This window comes from Bubalus kerabau, chromosome 10 (assembly GCF_029407905.1).
Source record: "Bubalus kerabau isolate K-KA32 ecotype Philippines breed swamp buffalo chromosome 10, PCC_UOA_SB_1v2, whole genome shotgun sequence".
Lineage (NCBI taxonomy): Eukaryota > Metazoa > Chordata > Mammalia > Artiodactyla > Bovidae > Bubalus > Bubalus kerabau.
In genome coordinates, this window is record NC_073633.1 from 78,129,730 (window position 1) to 78,154,098 (window position 24,369).

Here is a 24,369-nt window from a genome sequence, read left to right on the forward strand (position 1 = left end):
GGTGATTGTGAATAATTTTGAACTTGGATTTATTTTAGGTTGTTCAGCCTTCAGCCCTGCCTAGTTAACCTATTACTTGGTTTGCAGTAGTATTTTGTCTGCCCCACTAAAATAAAATCTTTACAGCGGAACATTAAAGAGCAGCCTTTCCTTACAGTGTGCCATTAGTGGTAAGCCAGTTCCAATTCTGCTGTACAGAGCTACATAAATGATCTGTGACAGATAGTTGGAATGTTGTTATTCTCAGCCCTAAGCCCCAGATACCAAGCAGTGTAATAAAAAACATGCCCGAGATGTATAGCTCTAGCTGCATGTTAGGATCACTTTCCTTATAAATTGCTTTTTATTTTACTGTTATTTTACAGGCTTTCTTGGCTACACAAGTAGTTTATCATTTTTCTTTATGGTGTTCTTTGCTCTTGTGGTAAGTTTAAAATATACTATATTACTTATCTCCTCACTAAAATTGAAATCATTGTGTTAATGTCTTTTTTTCTCTTTACTCTGTTTTTTATTGAAAAGGTATCCCATTTTATTTCAACGTGTTATTAAAAGCACTTTTATTCTGCAAAACTGTTTCCTTCATAGTATCTATTTTGAAGAAGCTTAGCAAGAATAGCATTTCAGGTTCAGTTTCTCTGTGCTTAACTAGAGAGAAGAGCACACCAGTTTTGTTAAAACCTTGGAGTATAATTCTTTGAGTAAGTCTAAGTATTCACTTATTTCTGTACAAGATTGTGTATGTATGTTTATGTTTTGGGGGTTCTCAAGCATAAGAATAAGGCTGGTTCTAAGCTGTAAAATCAATTTGAATCCTAATCATCTTAATTTTAAAACTTAGTTCCATTGATGAAACCAGAGCTTCAGGGGTTTACCCACTGAAGAGATCTAGTAAGAATTGGAGTGCCTGAATTCTCTCCCATCTGATTTATTAAGCATTGGTTAAGCTCTTGTAAAGTTGACTGCACAGAAATACTGTTTTTCACATGTGGAATATTTCTTTAAATTAGCTCATTTTAATTATAGGAAAAATATCTCTCAGATGGTAAACTTTTTATAAAATAATTTAATATGAAGATAAAAGAGAATTTAAATTTCTGATTTCCTTTTAATTCTTCTAAAACAGATTGTAATATTCCAAAGACTATCTTTGTGTGAAATTCTGGGGGGGAAGATCCTTTTCTATTTGCTTAGCAGCTTATTCCACAGTCAGTATCTGTCCAACCTTAAGTAGGATTAAACATTTTAAACTTTCCAAAATACATGCCTAAATGGCTTGATTAAACTCTTAAAATCATAAGCTTATTTAAACTCTCCTGGGTTATTGAGAAATGAATGAAAGAAACATGCCATCCAAAAGAGCAAGACAACACATCATTAGTTAAACCATATGATAGAACCAGATTTCCAAGCTGTCAAAACAATCTAGGGTGCATACAACTTAGGCTGAACTATCTTCTGGGATACAAGAATAAAATAACTTTAGATTATTTAAATGAAGTGAAAGTGACCCTGGTTTCAGTGTACAGCAATATTTATTTAATGAATGCTCTTAAAACTAAAAATACTTGACAGTGTTTCCATTTAACCATTTGTTGAACTTACCAACATTAGAATCATTGATTGCCCTCCCTCCACAAACTGTCTGACTTGTATCTTATAAGTGAATTGAACATACACTTATTTAAAAGACCTTTTTCTTTCTGTCTTATTGAGATATAATTGACATACAGTGCTGTGTAAGTTTAAGGTGTGCAGCATAATGACTTAACTTACATATATTGTGAAATGATAAGCACACTTCTTAGGTGTCACATTAAGAGGGGAACAAAAAATATTTCCATCATAATTTGATTGTTGAAAAGCATCTACGTGGTTAAGAGTGGCCTGTATTTGCAAATGAACATACAGATATTAAAGATAATCAGTATACATAACATTGAATATTTTCTTCACAGATAATTGACCACACAAGTGCTGCATAGGTAGGAGTAATTTGGTTTTTATAGCCAACAGTTTGAAGCAGGTAAAATATATTGATACAACACATCTATTGTAGTTTTCACAGTATTCATTTCTGTCATGGCAGATACTCTTTAATTCGATGCAGATTTCTCCTGTAGCTGTCATATAGAAATAATACCCTTATTCTGCATTTATTATCCTACTTTACAAACCATCTGCTCAGATTTTTACCTTTGAGCACAATTTAAATTTGGTCTACTATGAGGCAGTGAAGACACGCTATATCCTTCCTTCTTACTTCTCTTTTAATTGGCATGCAGGCATACCTCAGAGATATTGCAGGTTCAGTTCTGGACCATTGCAATAAACCGAGTCACACATATCATTTCAGAGTATGTACAGAAGTTATGTTTACACTGTACTGTAGTCTATTAAATGTACAGTAGCATTATGTCTAAGAAAACAATGTACATACATTAATTTAAAAATACTTTATTGCTTATTCAGCCTTAGTCAGTTAAGTCGCTCTTTTGTGTCTGACTCTTTGCAACCCCATGGACTGCAGTTTGTCAGGCTTCCCTGTCCATTACCAGCTTCCGGAGCTTACTCAAACTCATGTCCATTGAGTCAGTGATGCCATCCAACCATCTCATCTTCTGTTGTCCCCTTCTCCTCCTGCCTTCAATCTTTCCCAGCATCAGGGTCTTTTCCAGTGAGTCCATTCTTCGCATCAGGGGGCCAAAGTATTGGAGTTTCAGCTTCAACATCAGTCCTTCCAATGAATATTCAGGACTGATTTCCTTTAGGATGGACTGGTTGGATCTCTTTGCAGTCCAAGGGACTCAAGAGTTTTCTCCAACACCACAGTTTAAAAGCATCAATTCTTTGGCACTCAGCTTTCTTTTATATTCCAACTCTCATATCCATACGTGACTACTGGAAAACCATAGCTTTGACTCAACGGACCTTTGTTAGCAAAGTAATGTCTCTGCTTTTTAATATGCTGTCTAGGTTGGTCATAGCTTTTCTTCCAAGGAGTAAGCGTCTTTTAATTTCATGGCTGCAGTCACCATCTGCAGTGATTTTAGAGCCCAAGAAAATAAAGTCTCTCGCTGTTCCATTGTTTCCCCATCTATTTGCCATGAAGTAATGGGACCAGATGCCATAATCTTAGTTTTCTGAATGTTGAGCTTTAAGCCAACTTTTTCACTCTCCTCTTTCACTTTCATCAAGAGGCTCTTTAGTTCTTCTCTTTCTGCCGTAAGGGTGGTGTCATCTGAATGTCTGAGCTTATTGATATTTCTCCCGGCAATCTTGATTCCAGCTTGTGCTTCATCCAGCCTGGGATTTCTTATGTTACACTCTGCATATAAGTTAAATAAGCAGGGTAACAATTTACAGCCTTGATGTACTCCTTTTCCGATTTGGAACCAGTCTGTTGTTCCATGTCCAGTTCTAACTGTTGCTTCTTGGCCTGCATACAGATTTCTCAGGAGGCAGGTACAGTGGTCTGGTATCTCTTTCAGACTTTTTCACATTTTGTTGTGATCCACACAGTCAAAGACTTTGGTGTAGTCAATAAAGCAGAAGTAGATGTTTTAAGTACTCAGCCTTAAAAAGGAATGAAATAATGCCATTTACCCCAACATGGATGAATCTAGAGATTATCACACTAAGTGAAGACAGAAAGAAAAAGACAAAGATCATATGCTGTCACTTACATGTGAAATCTTAAAAAATGATACACATGAACTTATTTACAAAACAGAAACAGACTCACAGATACAGAAAGCAAATTTAGGATTACCAAAAGGGAAAGAAGGTGGGGACAAATTATGAGTTTGGGATTAGCATATACACACTGCTATATATAAAATGGATAAATGACAAGGACCTACTGTATAGCACAGGGAGCTATATTCAATATCTTGCAATAACATGATGGAAAAGAAAAAAATATTACTAAAAATCACTATCACCTGAGTCTTCAGCAAGTTGTAATCTGTTTTAGTTAGTGAAAAGTCTTCCCTTGATCAGGGTGGTGGTTGCTGAAGGTTGGAGTGGCTGTGGCGATTATTTAAGATAACAATGAAGTTTGGTGCATACATTGACTCTTGTTTTCATAAATGATTTCTCTGTAGCATGTGATGATTTTTCTGTTTGATAGCATTTTATCTGCAGTAGGACTTCTTTCAAAGTTGTAGTCAGTCCTTTCAAATTCTGCCATAGCTTTATCAATTAAGTTTATGTAATATTCTAAATCCTTTGTATTCATTTCAGCAATCTTCATAGCCTCTTCACCAGGAGTAGATTCCATCTCAAGAAACCACTTTCTTTTCTCATCCATAAAAAGCACTCTGAATCCATTCAGTTGCGTTGTGAGATTGCAGCAATTCAGTCACTTCTTCAGTCTCCACTTCTAATTCTAGTTCTTTTGCTCTTTCCACCATGTCTGTAGTGACTTCCTCTGCTGAAATCAGAGTCATCCATGAAGGCTGGAATCAGCTTGTTCCAAACTTCTGTTAATGTTGATATTTTGACCTCTTCCTATGAATCACATAGGATTTGATTTCATCTAGAATGGTGAATCCTTTCCAGAAGATTTTCAATTTATTTTGCTCATATACATCAGAGGAATCACATCTCTGGCACCTACAGCCTCATGTAATTGTTTCTTAAAGAATGAGACTTGAAAGTCAGTATTCCTCCTGAAATCATGGACTACAAAATGGATATTATATTAGCTGGCATAAAAACAACATGAATCCTGTTGCACATCTCCATCAGAGCCCTTGGATGACCAGGTGCATTGTCAATGAGCAGTAGTATTTTGAAAGGGGTCTTTTTTCCTGAGCAGTAGGTCTCAACAATGGGCTTAAAATAATAAACAGATGTATTGTCATCCATGCTTTGTTGTTCCATCTATAGAGCACAGGCAGAGTATAGATTTAGCATAATTCTTAAGGGCCCTAGGTTTTGTGAAATGGTAAAATAGCATTGTGCTATTCTACTTAAAATCACCAGCTGCATTAACCCCTAACAAGAGAGTCAGCCTGTCCTTTGAAGCTTTGAAACCAAGCACTGACTTCTCTCCAACTATGAAAGTCCTAGATCACATCTTCCAATAGAAGGCTCTTTGGTCTACACTGAAAATCTATTGTTTAGTAATCACCTTCGTTAATGATCTTAGCTAGAACTTCTGGATAACTTGCTGCAGCTTCTACATCAGCACTTGCTGCTTCACTTTGCACTTCAATGTCATGGAGATGGCCTCTTTCCTTAAACTTTATGAACCAGCCTCCACTGGCTTCAGACTTTTCTTCTGCAGCTTCCTCACTTCTCTCCCTTCATAGAATTGAAGAGAGTTGGGGCCCTTGCTCTGGATTTGGCTTTGACTTAAGGAAATGTTGTGGCTGTTTTGATCTCTATCCAGATTATTAAAACTTTCTCCATATCAGCAATAACACTGTTTCACCTTTTTTTTTTTTAATCATTCGTGTAGTCACTGGAGTAACACTTTTCATTTCCTTCAGAAACTTTTTCTTTGCATCCACCACTTGGCTAACAGTTTGGTACAAGAGTGCTTTCGGCCTATCTCAGTTTTGCACATGCCTTCCTCACTGCGCGTAATCATTTCTAGCTTTTGATTTAAAGTGAGGGATGTGCAACCCTTCCTTTCACTTAAACAGAGGCCATTGTAGGCTTATAAATTGGCCTAATTTCAATATTTTTGTGTCTCACAGAATAGGGAGACCCAAGGAGAGGGAGAGAGATGGGAACTGCCAGTCAATGGAGCAGTCAGAACATACACAACATTTATGGATTGTTTGCCATCTTACATGGGCATAGTTCATGCAACCCCAAAACAGTTACAATAGTTACATCAAAGATCACTGAGCACAGATGATTGATCACTATCACAAATATGATTGTAATGAAAAAGTTTGAAATATTGTGAGAATTACCAAAATGTGAGACAGAAACATGATGTGAGCAAATGCTCTTGGAAAAATGGTGCCAATGGTCTTGTTTGACACTGGGTTGCCATGAACATTTAATCCATAAAGAAACACAGTATCTGTGAAGTTCAGTAAACTAAAGCACAATCAAATGACGTATGCTTGAATTTATTATAGACTCTTTTGTTAGTTTTAAAATACATAGTGATTAAGGAAAGGAAACACGTATATATTAACCCCAATTTTTTTTAAGGATTCCAATTTTTATTATTATTTTAATATTATTAATATTAAACATTAATAAACATTAAATGTTATTAATGTTTAATAATAATATTAATCCTGATAATATTAGGATTTTTTTTTTCCATTGTACCTTTTTTCATTAATTATTTTTATCGCTATGCTGTGCTTAGTTGCTCAGTCCTAGAGAAGCCTGCTGGGCTTCTCTGTCCATGAGGATTCTCCAGGCAAGAATACTGGAGTGGATTTCCATGCCTTCCTCCAGGGGATCTTCCCAACCCAGAGATTGAACCCAGGTTTCCTACTTTTCAGGCAGATTCTTTACCATCTGAGCCACCAAGGAAGCCCAAGAATACTGGAGTGGGTAGCCTATCCCTTCTCCAGGGGATCTTCCTGACCCAGAAATCGAACCAGGGTTTCCTGTATTACAGGCAGATTCTTTACCACCTGAGCTATCAAGGAAGCCCCATTTTTATCAATCAATTCAGATTAGTCACTCAGTCATGTCTGACTCTTTGCGACCCCACGGACTGCAGCACGCCAGGCTTCCCTGTCCATCACCAACTCCCACAGCTTGCTCAAACTTATGTCCATTGAGTCGGTGATGCCATTCAACCATCTCCTCCTCTGTCATCCCCTTCTCCTCCTGCCTTCAATCTTTTCCAGCATCAAGGTCTTTTCCAGTGAGTCACTTCTTTGCATCAGGGGGCCAAACTATTGGAGCTTCAGCATCAGTCCTTCCAATGAATATTCAGGACTGATTTCCTTTAGGATTGACTGGTTTGATCTCCTTGCAGTCCAAGGGACTCCAAGAGTCTTTGCCAACACCACAGTTCAAAAGCATCAATTCTTCAGCACTCAGCTTTCTTTGTGGTCCAACTCTCACATCCATACATGACTACTGGGAAAACCATAACTTTGACTATATTGACCTTTGTCAGTAATGTCTCTGCTTTTTAATATGCTGCCTAGGTTCATCATAGCTTTTCTTCCAAGAAGCAAGCATCTTTTAATTTCATGGCTGCAGTCACCATCTGCAGTGATTTTGGAGCCCAAGAAAGTATCAATATGTGTTTGTAAATCTATGGAGCATTTATTATTAAATTTTAAAAAATTGGCCCATAAAACTATTATTTGCTTAAATTATGCTCTCCAACAATACAAATCAAAACCTACACTCTCATCTATTGTCCCACATCCTTGAAAAAAAATTGAAAGTTTTAGTCACTCAGTGGTGTCCAACTTTTTACTACCCTGTGGACTATAGCCTGCCGGACCCCTTGGTCCATGAAATTCTCCAGGCAAGAATATTGGAATGAGTAGCCATTCATCTTCCCAACCCAAGGATCAAACCCAGGTCTCCTGCATTGCAGGCAAATTCTTTACTGTCTGAGCCACCAGGGAAGCCCAGATATTTATTTTGCTTAAAATTTTCTGACATAAATTTTTGCTCCAGCTGAAATATCTAAAAATTTAAAAATAAAGTTTGTTGTAACAGTGGCTCAGCATGATGGTATCTTTTTTGTTTTGTTTGTTTTGTTTTTCTTTTTTGCTTTGTTTTTGAACACAAATTTACAGTGTTTCTAAAAGTTCTTACAATATTGTAAAGTTAAAAAATAAAATAAAATTCAAAAAAATAAAATATAAATAAAAAGCACAAAGAATAGAAAACGCAAATAAATAAATAAATAAAAGTTCTGTCTTGAGACAGAATAATAACAGATTGGTATTCTAATACTAATATTAGAACTAACATTTTAGTAAGTCAATAATGAAAATAGAGAGCCATCTGAATGGATTTTGGTTAGATTTGGCTTTCCTTCTTCCGTGTACTATGTTAGTCATCAGAGTTGTGGTAGTTTAACTAGGATACGACCTGTAAGGATCTGTCCATCTCGTTGGGAAAATAAGGTAAATTTATTAGAAAAAAAAATAGAGAATAACATAGTTAATACATAGTTAAATGTTGATATATCTGCTTCAGTATAGGAGTTATAAGAGTTGAGAAGAGAAAATGATCACCAACAGCTAGAATAAAGAAGGATGTGGAGGGAAATAAAATTTGAGCTGAGCCTTGAAAGCTGGGAAGGTCTTGGAGCAGAGAGAAGAAGGAAAGGCCTTCTGTGCAAGTGAGCAAGTGTTTCTGATGCTTAATCTTTTTTTTCTTTGTTTTTCTTTCTAACCCCTGGGTGGATCTTCTTACTGTGTTCTGCCTTCAGCCTGAGCGAGGACCTCCTGTTACCCTTTGTTATGGGGTATCTTCCATGCCTGTCCTGTACTTCTGCTTTCTAGGACATCACTTCTGTCTCCCCCCGGGCTTGGGCTTGAGGTGGGTCTCTGCAGAGAAATAAGCTCTAGTAACTGAATTTTATGTTAATATAAATTCAGGCTGCTAATGATATTTTCTACACTTGATCTTAGCCAGAAGGCTGAGAAGTGGTATTTTCTTATTAACAAAAAATAATAATTACATTGCATTTTGGAGCATTGTTTTGAAGTATTTGGATTTTTAAGTCTGGTGACAACAGCTGATAAAATGAGGTGGCTCACATACCGACCTTTATCAATGTATCTGGTACATGATCAGTAAATGGTCCTTGCTACTGCCTCCACTAGCAGTGAGGAGGAAATGTGAGATGCTGGGTTTGGAGCAAGGCTGAAGAGAGAGACCAGCAACAACCTTCTACCCCACCCCATCCTCACCCACTTTGGGGAAACATATCAGAAAAAAATGGTGAAATTATTGCTTTTGATTTTTTTCCTCCTAATAACTTGTCTATTTAGTTTTATTTCATATTAAAAACTTACCTAGAAATGTCAAAGCAACTTGCTCAATTATCATTATAGTTCTTTTTTTTTTCCCTTGGTGAGTTTTAAATAAGAGTAATTTTTCAGTTCACTCATTAACTTAATCCTGAAAGTATATTTTTTTCAGTTTATCACTATATAACATTTTGATGGAATTAGTTAACAAAACTAGATAGATAGCAAATAGGAGTAGTGTTTACTTACTTGTCTGCTACAAAAGACAGATGCTTCCTTTATTCCCCCTTGCCCTTTTGTTTGCTGGGTTTCAGCCCAGAGCAAGGATTTACGGAATAATTACGTGCCCTGAAACAACTACAACCATGGTGATGCTGGCACAACTAGACTGTAGGTCTAGGAACAGGATGCCCACGGTTAAGAGGAAAATCCTGACCATTTTCACTGTTTCTGGGAAGTAGCATTCTCCTGGATTTCTTTCAATTTAAAAAAAAAATTCATTTTATTATCTCTAGTTCCTTAGCTTTGTGCTCTTATTCTTTGCCAGATTCATCCACATACAACAAAATAATATAAGTCTGAGAACAACGAGGAAAAACAGTGCTCATGCATCAGCCATCCCTCCCCCTTTGCATCTGCCTGTGGTCACGGCTAAAACTGCTATTAATATTTCTCTATCTGCTACTGATGCCAGGTCCACAAATAGCCTTATAGGGGAACATCATGTTCCCATTCTGAGTTGCATTTTCTTTTAATGCCTTGATACTATTGGAGTTTTGAAAGCTGTCATGGGAGTATTCTCAGTGTTCAGTGGGGGAGATCTCCACTAAATAGATACACAATGCCCCCACCCTCCCCCACTATAGGGCACATGTCAAATGATGACCCCATTCTAACCAGGGAAAATCCCATAAATAAAATATCTTCTGTTTGCATATTATTTGTTATAGTGTTAAGATTAATTGAAAAAATGCTGACCTATTTGAAATCAATTTCTTGTCATGAGATTTGTAAGAAATAATCTGATTCTACTTATTTTTACAGGTAATAATTAAAAAATGGTCCATCCCTTGTCCTCTGACATTAAATTATGTAGAACAGTATTTCCAGGTAATAGTTTGTTTCTAGCTTTTTGTTTTATTTTAAGCTAAAATTTTTTGACTAATAATGGTTTTTGCCTAATTAATAAAAAAGTATGGCTATATTGCATTTTGGAACTTTGTTTTGAAATATTTTTATTTGAGAGCCCAGTAATAATAAATTCATCTCTCTCTCTTTTTTTTTCCCTAAGTGTTCTAACTTTTAATAACTGTTGGTTTCTCTCTTTCCCCTCAATCCTCTTAAACAGATTTCAAGTGCTACAGATGATTGTAAACCAAAGCTCTTTCATTTCTCCAAAGAGGTGTGTAAGTTATTAACAGATACTTTCGGTTGATTTTTCACATTTCAAGTTTTAAGAGATTTGTGTAACAGAGTCTCTTAGGTCTTTGTACCTGTAACTAATTAATTTTCATGAAAGTGCTAAGGATAGGGTTGCTTACCAGAAGAATAATATTATTTAACACAGGGTGGCCCATTATGAAACAGCCACCTTTTTTTTTTTTTTTTGGCATGCCTTTAAATGGAGCCTGTTTTAAATGGGCCACTGCCTAAAAGAACAGATTTACTGAATGTCTGGTCTGGCCAATAAGGTCCTCTGTGGATACAGACTTCCTGTTGCCCTCTGGACTTGTAAAGCTAAATAGCCAATTATATCAAAAACTCCTCCCCTGTGAATAGAACCTTGGTCTGTGGCTAAACAGCCTCATGATTGGACCAACAATTGAGCACTGACAATGTGTCTCCTGGCTGACATTCCAAAGTTAAAATTTGTGATGCCTATAGCAGAAGCTGAAACACCAAGTCCCCCTTGCCTTCTCTGAGAGCCCTTAGATACTGGAAATGCCTGCAGGAGCCCCTAAGCATCAGCAGAGGAGACAGGAAACTGTGATCTGGATGATCTCTACTTTAACCGTTCTAGAAGAGCTCCATGTCTTCCTTGTTGCTGTAGGCTTCTTCATGTACAGTTTTTGATTCTCTAAAGTGGAGGTCCTAGACGCTAGAATACCCTCCACTCATGTGCAGCTCTATTAGTATAGCATTTTAGTGTGATAACTCCTCCATGCAAAATTCTTCTTTTTATTCCCCAGGTTTTTGTTTTTGTTTTTTTGGAGGGCTGTGCTTCATGGCCTGCGGAATCTCAGTTCCCTGACCATGGATTGAACCCAGGCCATGGCTGTAAAAGCCCAGAATCCTAACCACTAGGCCATCAGGGAACTCCCTTACTCCCCAGTTTTAAAATGAGAAATGTCTGTCTGGCCCCACAAGGGACATTACCACATCTTTTGCATAGTAATGGCTTCCGTGTGCCTTTAAGATTTAGGTAGGGTAATTAATAAGTCAGGAAACTGAGAAATATATGAAAGAAAGTTTGTGAATTGAACACTCATTCCCCTAATTTAGCCTTGGGAAATATTCCAGCTTTCCTTCTTCCCAGCTGTCTTCAGATATTTTAGGAGGAGGTCTTGTGTCTGAAGACAGGTCTCAGTCGTTTGGAACTTCTTGTGCTAAAGAGCCTTAAATTAGTTAAGGAGAAATTTTTTGGAGTAGAAAAGAGAAAGTAAATCATTACCATCCACTTGTAAAGACAGTATTTTCACTTAGATGGTAACTTTTGTTTGCTTTGTAACTTTCTCTGGTTCTTAATTATTCTAAATTTAAAAACAGCAACAATTTGTGATCATATATTCCAGTGGATCACCAAGAATTTGTTGGTCTAGACTAAATCATGTTCAATCCCATTGAAAGAGACCCTAAAGATGCTGCTGCTAAGTCACTTCAGTCGTGTCTGACTCTGTGCGACCCCATAGACAGCAGACCACCAGGCTCCCCATCCCTGGGATTCTCCAGGCAAGAACACTGGAGTGGGTTGCCATTTCCTTCTCCAAAAATGCTAAAATGTATTAATACATTCAGTATTCTCTTAAAATAAGTGGGTACTTAGGTTGACTTGGTGAAAGCTGGTTCAAAAGCATTAAGTATTAATGCTGCTTAGGGTAGTAAGATATATTTAAGATTTCCTAATACTTACATTAGGAAAGACTGAGAATTATAATAAGATCATTTCTAAAATTTTATTATATTTGATTTTACCTAAATGTTATTTATCTTACCTAAATTATTTTTATCTTACCAAAATAATATAGAAGCAGTAGTGACTGTAGTAAAAACAACATGGATAGAAGCAGCCAAGAAATATTTCAGCTAGTACAGACAATCCACCTATCAAGTAAAATACTTGCTGGTGACCATAACTGTGTGTCTCATTTAACACTAACAACAACAACGTGTTTTATAAACAGATGATTTATGAAAAATTAAATATAGCTAAATTTATTTTTTAAAAAACTGAGTTTATTTTCAAATGAAATAGTAGTTTCAACAGAGTACAATTTAGTAATTTAATCTTAAGTTTTTTTTTTTTTCCAGAGTGCTTATGCCATACCAACCATGGCTTTTTCATTTCTATGCCACACCTCAATACTGCCCATATACTGTGAACTTCAAAGGTACTATAGAATCCTGGAATATATTAAATGTATTCATTGCTTCTTTTGACTTCTAGGACTTTCAGACTGAATGATATTTGCCTCCATGAATCCCTTCCCTCCTATCACTTGATTCTAGGTGTTAGTTCTAAGTTGAGAATATTTCTTGGAAGCATAATCCTTTGCACAGTAATTTAAAATCAGGAATTCTGTTGTGTAGTTATTAATGAATCAGGGCTTGAGTGATTAAGGAATCCTTATATCTATTTATTTAGATTAATTCAGATGGTGCTAAGTCACTTCAGTCGTGTCCAACTCTTTGTGACCCTATGGACTGACTGTAGCCTGCCAGGCTCCTCTGTCCATGGAATTCTCTAGGCAAGAATACTCAAGTGGGTTGCCATGCCCTCCTCCAGGGGTCTTCCCAACCTAGGGATCGAACCCGTGTCTCTCTCTGATTCTAATTTTGCCATTTTTGTCTTTTAGCCCTTCTAAGAAAAGGATGCAGAATGTAACCAATACAGCAATTGCTTTAAGTTTTCTCATTTATTTTATATCTGCACTCTTTGGGTACCTCACTTTTTATGGTAAGCATATTATTTCATTATAGATGACAATATAAGTTGTTCTGTAGTTGATCTCACACCTGAATATGGACTTTGTTTCTGCCTTTCATTAGCAAGTTAATCTGTTCAGGCTGCCAGAATTCAGTGCACTCCTGTGGTAGCTCTACAGGTCTTAAAGAACTACTTTTCTTTCTTTTAAAAGAGTGGATCAAGTTCAAGATTGATAACTTTATATGAAAATTTTCTTAAAATAAACACCTAAAAATAAAATATTGGGCTGAGAAACATTGAAGTCTTTCTGTGAAGGAAAAAAAAAGTACAATAATGATTTTATTTTTTTAAGTTGAGATTTCAATATATTAGCCTCTAGTTCAGCAGTTTGGGAGATTAAGAGCATCAGTCATCTTAATGGCAAAAGAACAAATCAAGGAAGGAAAGAGTTTCATACTGGACTGTAGTTGTACACTTGGATCAGAGACCTCTGCCTTCAGACTTAATTCACACAGTTCTGTGGTGTGTATTCTGTGCTTTGGCATGACCTTTCTCCCTAAATTCTTAAAAGATACTTTTAAATTCATAAAAGTGAAATTTTCTTTTATTTTTGAAAGGTTACATGCTTAGTGTGTTTTTCTCCCTTCTGATAAGAACCTCAAGAAAAACTTTAAAGTCTAGAACAAGAGAAAAACTTGTAAGCTCTCTTGTTTAATTTGCAGACACACTTGTTTAATTTGTAAACAAACACATAATAAATTACAATTTGTCAAATTCTTGAATGCACTTTTCAGTCTATGAATGTTCTTATAACAACACTCCAGATAGGTGGCTATTATTATTCTTGTGATGTTTAGCTCTTTTGACACTGATTTCATGGTGAGTGGCCTTGTGTATATGTGTTTCAGGTTTTAAACATTCACAACGAGATGTAATGGTTTTGCCTGCCTCTCAGATATTTTTCAGCTCTGACAAGTTTTTGGACATTTACTTGCATAGCCACCTTTCCTAAGCCCAGTAGAAAGGGTCTGGATTTTGAAACCCAACAAATATGGTTGAAAAAACCACTCTGCTCTAACTAGCTATGTGACCTTGAACAGGGTACTTCACCTTACCCCACCTTCATCTCCTCATCTGTAACACAGAGATAATTGTATAGCGTTGTATTGAAGAGGAAACAAGTTGTATGTAAAATGCCTATTACAGTATCTGGCACACAGCATTATTGCAATAATTTCATAATTTCAGGTGCTCTTTTTTCAGCACTATACTTCTCTTCTTACTCTCATTAATAAAGTCTAATTTAAATATGGTAGCTTCTGTATATTATTATTAGTGTATTATCTTGGAGTTTTCAATGTGTGAGAAAGTTATAATTGTTCTCTATAGTGCTTTTCTGGCTAACTCTACATCATTTCAACAGTAATAAAAGCAACTGATGAATCGAAATCTGCTCTTGCATTTTAGTGCTGTGTCAGCTAAGAGAGGTAGAGCTCTGCACAGCATCAGGAAGAGCGTACTTCCTACTCCAACATGATCCTGGATACACTACAAGGAAAGCTAAGATAGATGGTTTAATGTTTTTTGATCATTATTAGGGAAACAGCATTTTTAAAATACATGAACTATTTTTGGTTGTTAGGTTTGTTTTTGTACAGAGTTGAGCACAGTAAGACCTTTCTGTAGCAATGAGATACTCCAGCAGGGTCTTTGTTGGGAATTCAGCAAAAACTTTGTAGAATAGCTGTATGTTTTTATAAATTGAAATTGTCACCTGGCACAAATACTGTTCAGTTCGGCTCAGTCACTCAGTCATGTCTGACTCTTTGCGACCCCATGAACCACAGCACACCAGGCCTCCCTCTCCATCACCAACTGCCGGAGTCCACCCAAACCCATGTCCATTGAGTTGGTGATGCCATCCAACCATCTCATCCTCTGTCATCCCCTTCTTCTCCTGCCCTCAATCTTTCCCAGCATCAGGATCTTTTCAAATGAATTAGCTCTTCGCATGAGGTGGCCAAAGTATTGGAGTTTCAGCTTCAATATCAGTCCTTCCAATGAACACCCAGGACTGATCTCCTTTAGGCTGGACTGGTTGGATCTCCTTGCAGTCCAAGGGACTCTCAAGAGTCTTCTCCAACACCACAGTTCAAAAACATCAATACTTCAGTGCTCAGCTTTCTTTATAGTCCAACTCTCACATCCATACATGACCACTGGAAAAACCATAGCCTTGACTAGAAGGACCTTTGTCGGCAAAGTAATGTCTCTGCTTTTGAATATGCTATCTAGGTTGGTCATAACTTTCCTTCCAAGCAGTAAGCGTCTTTTAATTTCATGGCTGCAATCACCATCTGCAGTGATTTTGGAGCCCCAAAAAATAAAGTCTGATGCTGTTTCCACTGCTTCCCCATCTATTTGCCATGAAGTGATGGGACCAGATGCCATGATCTTAGATTTCTGAATGTTCTAGTTAGGGATCTTCAAAACTGAGAAAAGGTCCAAAAAATGTGCCTCCTTTTATTCCCTATGGATAAACTGAACTATCTGTAGGAAACCTTAAATGCCTGCCAATTTCCAGGATAGCCGAAAAGTAGTTATGTAAAAATTCCTATGAGATGTTAGGAGCCGTGTTAAATTGTACGAAAGTTTATATTAAAGGGGAAGTGGAGGAAGGATGGATTTTAATACATCTGTTGAAGTAACATTTATGATGTAAGATGCAAGGTGTTTTATATACATTGCCTAACTCATACCTTACAACTCTGCAAGATACAGGTTCAGATAGATTGGCCACCTTGGCTAGTACCTGCAGTTAATGAAGAATGAGTTGAGGTTTGAATCCAGTTCTGACTCTCTCCAGAATCAATGCCTGTATTTCTGTGCTAGTACCTCCTCAGGAATTATGCCATAGAGTCCATTTTCCCGTCATTCTCAGAGTGAACCTTTGGAAAAACCTGGCTTACTTAAGTTCCAGGTATATCTCTACCTACCTACCTACCTACCTACCTACCTATCTACGTATCTGTCTTTGCTTGAACACAGAGACTAAATATTTTCATCATGTACGTGAAATGTTTCCTACACAGGGATTTTCTTGGTTATCAAGTAAGAGTTGTTGTCTCTAACTTAACCCTTCTCCACTGATTCAGATTCTTCAGAATATCCACATTTTATGTAATGGAGAACTGTGCAGCTAAGAAAAATCACACGGTAGGTTGGTAGGTAGGTGATAGATAGAAGGAAAGAAAGGATGATATAAAAGTAGTTCCTTCTCCAAAGACAGAAGAAGATTCAGGAATTGGTTTGCTGTTCACAGTGTTTTCTTTTTTGCAGTATAAAAGTATAAATCTTTTACAGTATTTTTGTTGGAATAGCAGTAGCTTTCAGTCTTTCAGAAAGAAATTGCTGATTGAACCTGAGGCCTTATCAGAAGGGCTTGTCACAGATTAAGGCCTGGGTGGAGTGACCTGTCCAGCAATAGTGGCGTGTCTCTTGTGTCTCCTGAATATTAGTCCAGTGATCTTTCAGTTATTCTTCAGGAATCTTTATAAAATCATCCCCTGTTTGACAGTGTATATTAAACAGGACAGCCACCTGGCTTCAGTAGAATATATATCTTGCAGAAATCACTGTTGGGTCCTGAGATTTGTAGAGATTTGTCTGAATCTGGAGAAGTGTGCTGTCCTCTATCCCTTGCACATGTTAAGGCTCAGCTAAGAACACAGAACTGCTAGCTCAGGAAAAAGCCTTTTATCTCGGGAAAGTAGATATGTGACAGGTATTTTGAATTTGTAATAAATCTAGTTCCTCAGGCTTCTGGAGCTGCTTGGGGTCCTTTTATTCAGTGTTCTTAAGACTCAGTTAATATCTAAATTTTGTCAGGTTTAAGGGACCAATAAGTATGTACCTAGATTAATGATATTGGTTCTGATTACAGATGTTGAAGCATTATAAGATGAGGAATAAAGTGTTCCTCTGGTGAGCAGGCCAATACCCAAATGTTGTGTAATAACCAGACCATTTTAAAAGTCTACAAAGTTGTTAAGCAATGTGTTAATAATTCATTTTTATGATTCAGAAAGTGAAAATAGTTTGCCATGTTTCTCCAAAGACTCACAAGAATCTCTCATATTTGGGACTAGAATTCAGCTTTCCTGGCTCTTCTTAATTTCTTGCCTGGTCCATTAGTCCTGCATTATGTCAAGTGTGTCTTTGATACTTTCCACAATTGGTTTCTATCCCATTTCCATCGTTACTAATCTAGTTCAGATTCTCATTACTTCTCAGTGATTATGACAGTAGCCTTCTGTTAGTCCTGTTTTGGATCTCTTTTTCTTACAGTCTGTCTTCCTACTTAGTTTAAATCATAACATGCTGTTCTTCAGAAGCCATTGCATCTCTGTGGCCTACCAGATTGAGTCCTGACTGTACAAATAGCTCTGTTGCTTGGTCATTCATGCATTTCCAGCCTTATCACCCGTCGCTGTTGGCTCTATAGAGCAGTCTTTCAGCCTCTCTAGTGCTCCTGGGCTGCTCGTTTTCTCAGATGCAAATTCCCTTTGTTGCTTGGTGGCTTCTGTTTGTGCTGGTTCTTGGTTCCAGAACTTCTCGCTCAACATCTTTGAGTGTGAGCACACATAGGTTAATTAATGTAATGCTCTCAGCAACCCTATAGGTCAACATATTATTGTCCCCATTTTACAGATGTAAAAACCAGGAGACTCAAAGAAGTTGAGTTGCTACTAAGTAGTAGATTTTGAATCTTGGTCTGTTCAACCCCAGAGTTCAAGTCCCGCCTCTACTATCTCGCTGCTCACTATCTCAGGATGACTCTCTTCAGGTTTTCCTGAATTTCTTTCATGTTCATCCCAAAGCCGTAGTTATCTTTCCCTGTTCAAAATCAGCATAGCTCTTTGTTTAGACCTTCTGCCACTTAAGTGTGTATCTGTGTTTATACACCTTCTATTATATGTGTGTGTCTTTCATCTTATCACCCTTTAAATTTTAAGGTTTTTGAAAACAGAGTTGTGTTTGATTTGTTTTTTAACTTTCTCCAAAGTGACTTTCCCAAAGCATTCAGTCTCAAATTAAAGAAATCCACCACTGTATTGTAAGTAGAAACTCATCCTTCCCTGCATGGCAGTGATATGAAGTTCTCTTGAGTACCCACTCTTCACAGTCCTCGTCTAGCCTGGGGTGAGGATGACACAAGGGTAGAAGCAACACCAGGGAGCAGAGCATGGTCTGCTCGCTCTGCTTCTGTCGCTGACCACCACGCCCGCTTGCTGAGGGAGCCATTGCCCTAGCACTGCACTCTCTTTTATGAAACACACATCCATAGATGAAATGTTGATGAAGCAGGTAACATGCACGAGCCTATAAGGTCCTAGAAAACATCATGATATTAAGGAAAGGCTTTGGCATCAAAAAATTTGGATGTACAGTCCTTCCCCTTTGTCTTGTATGATCTTGAGCAAGTCAGTTAATATTTTTAACCTGGTGGTTTAGTCACCAGTCATGTGTGACTCTTGTGACCCCATGGACTGTAGCTCGCCAGGCTCCTCTGTCCATGGTATTCTCCAGGCAAGAATACTGGAGCGGGTTGCCCTTAGCTACTATCTTATATTGTTATCACAGGGACCAAATTCAGCAGTACACATGAAAGCACTTTACAAAATAACATAGATGTTGCTTAAAACTTTCAGATTATGGAAAAGTTCTAAAGAGATTTTTTTTTTGAGATTAAAAAAAAATATATATATATATATATATTCATTGTCATAATTTTAGAGAATCTGCCTGGGCTAATTTCTAGTTTCATTAAAAGAAAAGACAGCAAGTTCCAAGAAGATGTTTGACTACTGTGTCTGTGTTTCATAGGATAGGAAAAAGGCCAGAGATGGATTTGGTACCAGGACTCCAAAATCTGTTAAGATCTATTTGTGTGAAGGAAAATAGCATTGCTATTATTAACATCTCAGTAGTTTATAATGTGATCCTTATTTTTTTGAATTTGCAGACAGTGTGGCGTCAGAATTACTGCAAGGTTACAGTAAATACTTGCCACATGATGTTGTCATCATGACTGTGAAGTTATGCATACTATTTTCTGTGCTTTTGACAGTCCCTCTAATCCACTTCCCTGTAAGTACTCTTCAAGGTTTTGTTCCTCAATGTTGCAGCTCCCTAATATGGCAACACTAATTCTTTACAGACTAGAATGTTTGAATCACATCTAGTCTCGTATATCTTATTCATTTGTCAAGGAATTGATCAAAGACTCATACTTGCATATGGCCCCATGAAAGCACAAAAATAACAGTGAACCACTAAACTAATTTGTGCTTTTTCAGATTTAGTTTAGATTTACGCTTTCCCACAGCATTGTTTCCAATTTAGAGACTATAGTTGTTCTAAAGTTTTTGGGGTTTTTTTTCCCCCTTTAATTCTGTATTCAAAAGAATGTGTATGAAGAAGAAAAAGTCAAGTCAGCAAAAGTAAGCTCCTTCAGGTTTATTGGAAATTTATTTAATCTTAGTCACAAATTTTATTTGTTCTAGAATTATAGTTAAGGGGCAGAATGGATCTTCATACTGCATTAGTTGTGATACATAAGAATCTTAAGAATTTCTGGGAAAATAGAAACATAAACTTTGGGTACAAATGCTTCTACATGAATATCTTGAATCCCTAAACAGTGAGTTCCTGAAAACCTGAGCCTTCCCGATTTTTGCCCCCTTCCTGTGTGAACTGCAGTGCCAGGAGTGTGGTGGGGGCTGGGTAGAAGTTTGTGGGCTGTGACCGCCTGTTGCCTGCCTTGGCAGTGGGAAACATCATGGACTAGTTTTCTTATTTACATGCCGTGAAACAATAATATAAAACAGTAAATGGAATTTCTTTACCATGGCATGACTTCTGTTTCTGTTTTGAGCCATTTGTTCTTTTATCTGTTGAATTTCATGAAAATGATACCCTGAGATTTCTTCACACAGTGTTATGGTTAGTAATTTTGAAAATTATGCAACCTAAAGAAATTGCATGTGATGATTTTTTCAAGAATTAAACCAAGACAACTTTTATGAAGCTCACACAGATAGGTACATTTCTTAGTTTATGTGCAACAAATACTTTACAGTAACAGTTTAGGCTATATTTTGGGCATCTAAATGGTTTGGAATATCATAGTACCCGTGCCATACATGGGTTTCCCTAAGCAAGTAGTGTGGCTTTGACACTTCCTCTTTGCTTAAATCTGTTTCTTTTTCTGTTTTACAGGCAAGGAAAGCTTTAATGATGATGTTTTTTTCCAATTTTCCGTTCTCATGGATTCGCCATTCTTTGATCACTCTAGCTCTCAATATTGTCATTGTTTTACTTGCAATATATGTTCCTGACATTAGGAATGTATTTGGTATAGTTGGTAAGTTTTCTATTTCAAAAATTCCGTTTTCTAAAATAGGTAAAATTATCATCCAGTCTCACATCTGAATCTGGCATTCTTCTTTTTTTTTTCTCCCCACTTTAAGGTTCCAGTACATCAACGTGTTTGATTTTTGTGTTCCCAGGACTGTTTTATCTTAAAATGAGCAGAGAGGATTTTCTCTCATGGAAAAAGTTGGGGGTAGGTTGGGTTTTGTTTGTTTCTTCTAAGAATCTTATTTTAAGAAATAATTTATCATTTTTTATCTAAGTCTTTTACCTACATCAAAAAAAATTAATATATTTTGAACTATATACATTATTGGAGAGGATGAAGGTTTTAAAAAATAATTCTAATTTTTCTTTATCTTTTTCCTTATTTCTACAGGCATTTGTTTTGCTCATCTTTGGTATTTTGGTTGGTAATTTTAGTTTAGCACTCATTATTTTTAATTGGATTAATAAATGAAGAAATTATTTTCCCACTTCGTATGAAGCATATTTTACCTCCTTTTGCAAAAAGGAATGATTATGGAAAGCACCTTGGATGAATCCTCTTTATATGGGTTAACATTTTTGCAAACATAACAGAAAAGCAGAACAAAACAAGAGTGGGTAGGAGAAAGTAGATGTAGCAGTTTTAATCAAAATAAGAAACAAACTCAAAATGCTCTTAAATGTGTTGAGCATCTTTGTGAGTTTATTTTTTTGAATTAATAGGGTAATTTTAATGTTTACAGAGATAACTGAGCAGAAAGTACAGAGAGTTCTCATATATTCCCTCATTCTAGCACACCCATAGTTTCCCGTGTTACTGACATCTTGCATTAGTGAGGTACATTTGTTATACTTGATGAGCCAATGTTGATGTATTATTATTAACTGAAGTTCATGGTTTACATTAGGGCTCACTTTAGATGCAAGCATTGGCAACCACGAACCTTTTTACTGTCTCCATAAAAACCATGAGCCTTTCCTAAAACATTGTTTGGTGCAATCATGCAGTATCTAACCTTTCAGACTGGCTTCTTTCACTTAGCAATATGTGTTTAAGTTTCCTCTATGTCTCTTCATAACTTGATAGCTCTTCTTTTTAGAATCACTGATAGTGTTCCATTGTATGGATGTACCACAGTTTGGGGCTTCCCAAGTGGCGCTAGTGGTAAAGAACCCGCCTGCCAATGCAGGAGACTAAGAGACTGCAGGTTCCATCCCTGGGTCAGGAAGATCCCCTGAAGGAGGGCATGGCAACCCACGCCAGTGTTCTTGCCTGAAGAATCCCATGGACAGAGGAGCCTGGTGGGCTACAGTCCACAGAGTCGCAATGAGTCGGACATGACTGAAGCAATTTAGCACACGTACACCAGTTTGTTTTTCCTTTCACCTGTTGAATGGCCTCTTGTTTGCTTTCAAATTTTGGCATTTGTGAATACAGCTGTTATAAACATTTGTAGGCAAATTTTTGTGTGGATAGAGATTTTTAGCTTGTTTGGGTTCATACCACTACCAGAGACTTTGCTTCTTAGCAGTTGCTGCATGGTATGGTAGAATATTTAGTCTTGTAAGAAACTGCCTAACAGCCTTCCAGAGTGGGCTGTAACAGTTTGCAGTCCTGCCAGCAGTGTGTCAGAGTTCCTGTTGTTGCATATCCTCCCCAGCATCAGGTGTTGTCAGTATTTTGGATTTTCACCATTCTAATAATGGGTGTGCAGTTGTAGTAATATCTCATTTTTGCTTTAATTTGCATTTCCCTAATGACATATGATGTTGAACATGCTTATTTACCATCTGTATATTTTCTTTGGTGAGGTTCTGATTTTTAAAATTGGGTTGTTTTTCACTGTTGAGTCGAGCATTCTTTATATATTTTAGATACCAATCCTTTATCAGATATGTCTTTTGCAAAGATTTTCTCCCAGTCTGTGGGTTGTCTTTTCATTCTCTTAGCAGCATCTTTCACCAAGTTTTTTAATGTTATTAAATGTATTGAGATAATTTTTTGTTTCTTTGTTTTTTTTTTTAACCAATCAGTACTTGTTGATATACGAAATTAAATCTTAGTTCATGCGTTAATATCAACATCAGTCACTCATAACAAAACTGTGGGATTATTTCACTTCGTATTTTGCCCTGATTCCAAATCCTGACTAAGAAACTTAATGATTTTCCTCTGGTATACAGTATGAGATACAGCTGTGATGACTGGCTGTGAATTTGAAAGTTCTCTGAGCCTTCTCATTTGTCACTAAAACGTGTGATTTTCTACTTGACAAACAGAGACAAATATTGATGATTTATATCATATTTTGTTTGGAAGTTATAGATCATTTCCACCTTCCCATTGCTGTGGCTTATTCCTGGTTGGAAACCAGCAGTTAGGTCCCCCCCACCCCCACCGCCCCGGGGCGTGTTCTGTGTAAAGGCGCCTTGTTAGCAGCCTGCCAAAGCCAGGGTGTATCAGTAAAATGTAATCCTGCCCCGGAGCACATGTAAAGTAGAGAATTGCATGCAAACTGCCAATTTGCATGTATGAAAACACACACTTTTGCAGGTGCCCCCTTGCTTCCCGCTTAGGAAATGGGCTAAAAAATTGATAACTGAGCTGTTCTTTTGAGTTAAAATATCTCTTTGGCAACTTACGATCAGCACAGTGTAATGGAAAAACTCCAAGTTTGGGGGTTAGAAAGACATAGATGAAAATCTCAGTGAGTTTAGACAAACTACTTAACCTCTCTCAACCTCTACTTTCACATTGGTATTAAATGGAGTTAATACCAATTATACAGGGTTGTGTTGAGAGGATTAAATGGCCTTGTATAAATTAGGTGCAGACCAAAACAGGCTCTCTTAATAGATTGGATATTTATCCCCTTTTTTTTCCATCCCTTCACCTTGACCTGTAAAATGAATTTGCTTTCGGACAAGGACGTGGAATTTCTTCCTCTTCCATCTTGCACAGCTATTATGTTTAGAATCTTTCTAACCATCACTCACAGGAGAACTGGCCCCATGTGCCTTCCTTTTAGTGCTTTCCCACATTTCTATGGGAAATTATAGATCCAAATACAAATAGGTGTTCAGCTGCTAAAATAAATCTAACTCCAATAATACCAAAATAACCCTAAATCTGCAGCAGATGCAAGGATGTCCCCAGGGGCAGATGTTAAGCGTGATGACAGGTGGGCATCAATTAATACATTTGTCACCTGCTCGCAAGATGGGATCATGGGAGGTTTGGCAAAGGGACAAGTAACCTATTTAACACTGCCCAAAACTTAGTTACTATCAAGAGAAATTATTTCTAGAGGTGTTTATTTTTATTTTACTTTACTGTTCTGCCTTATCTAGTTGCCTGTTTGGAGTTGCAACTTTTCCCTGAGTTTGGAGGAAGCTAGTAAGATGGCTGGTAAAAAGCAGTGCCCCGTTCATCAGGATTTCACATAAAACCTTACTCAAGTTCTCCTCAGCATTTTCCCTGGGAAATATAGGCCTTCTCATTTTGGGCTTAATGTTCATAATTTATTAGGTAATAACTATTTAAAATAAAACTAAGTAAAGCACAAAATCTATATTTTTCTAACACTTGGAGACTTGTTTGCTAAATTAAAAGACGAAGTGCTGAGAATATAAATTACTTTCATATGTTGAAGGTGAATGTTTAAATTGTACCTTTTTTTCAGAGAATGTTTACTCATGAGCTTAGCATTTAAATGGTTAAAACAAGCCTTTGAAGTTAACACTCCATTAAGATGAATGGGGGTAGTTCACACCTCTGCTGGCGCGGTATTATTTCAGTCTGGCTGTGGAGAAAACAAGACAGGAATAGGTTGATTTACTGTGTGAAGGCCCTTTAAACACCCAGGTCTGGAA

The 24,369-nt window shown here is 37.0% G+C and overlaps 1 protein-coding gene across 4 annotated transcripts in view; it reads left to right on the top strand.

Moving 5' to 3' along the window:
• SLC38A6 (solute carrier family 38 member 6) overlaps positions 1–22,494 on the top strand; it is a 76,171-nt gene extending 53,677 nt beyond the window's left edge. For all 4 annotated transcript variants that reach the window (XM_055538251.1, XM_055538249.1, XM_055538252.1 and 1 more), the window contains 9 exons: positions 366–424; positions 9,975–10,040; positions 10,279–10,332; positions 12,459–12,538; positions 13,004–13,104; positions 19,100–19,224; positions 20,356–20,500; positions 20,607–20,701; positions 20,888–22,494. In XM_055538251.1, the coding sequence (XP_055394226.1) occupies positions 366–424; positions 9,975–10,040; positions 10,279–10,332; positions 12,459–12,538; positions 13,004–13,104; positions 19,100–19,224; positions 20,356–20,500; positions 20,607–20,701; positions 20,888–20,968 (806 nt within the window). In that variant the 3' untranslated portion in view covers positions 20,969–22,494. The remainder of the gene's footprint in view (positions 1–365; positions 425–9,974; positions 10,041–10,278; positions 10,333–12,458; positions 12,539–13,003; positions 13,105–19,099; positions 19,225–20,355; positions 20,501–20,606; positions 20,702–20,887) is intronic.
• Positions 22,495–24,369: the final 1,875 nt, after the last annotated feature.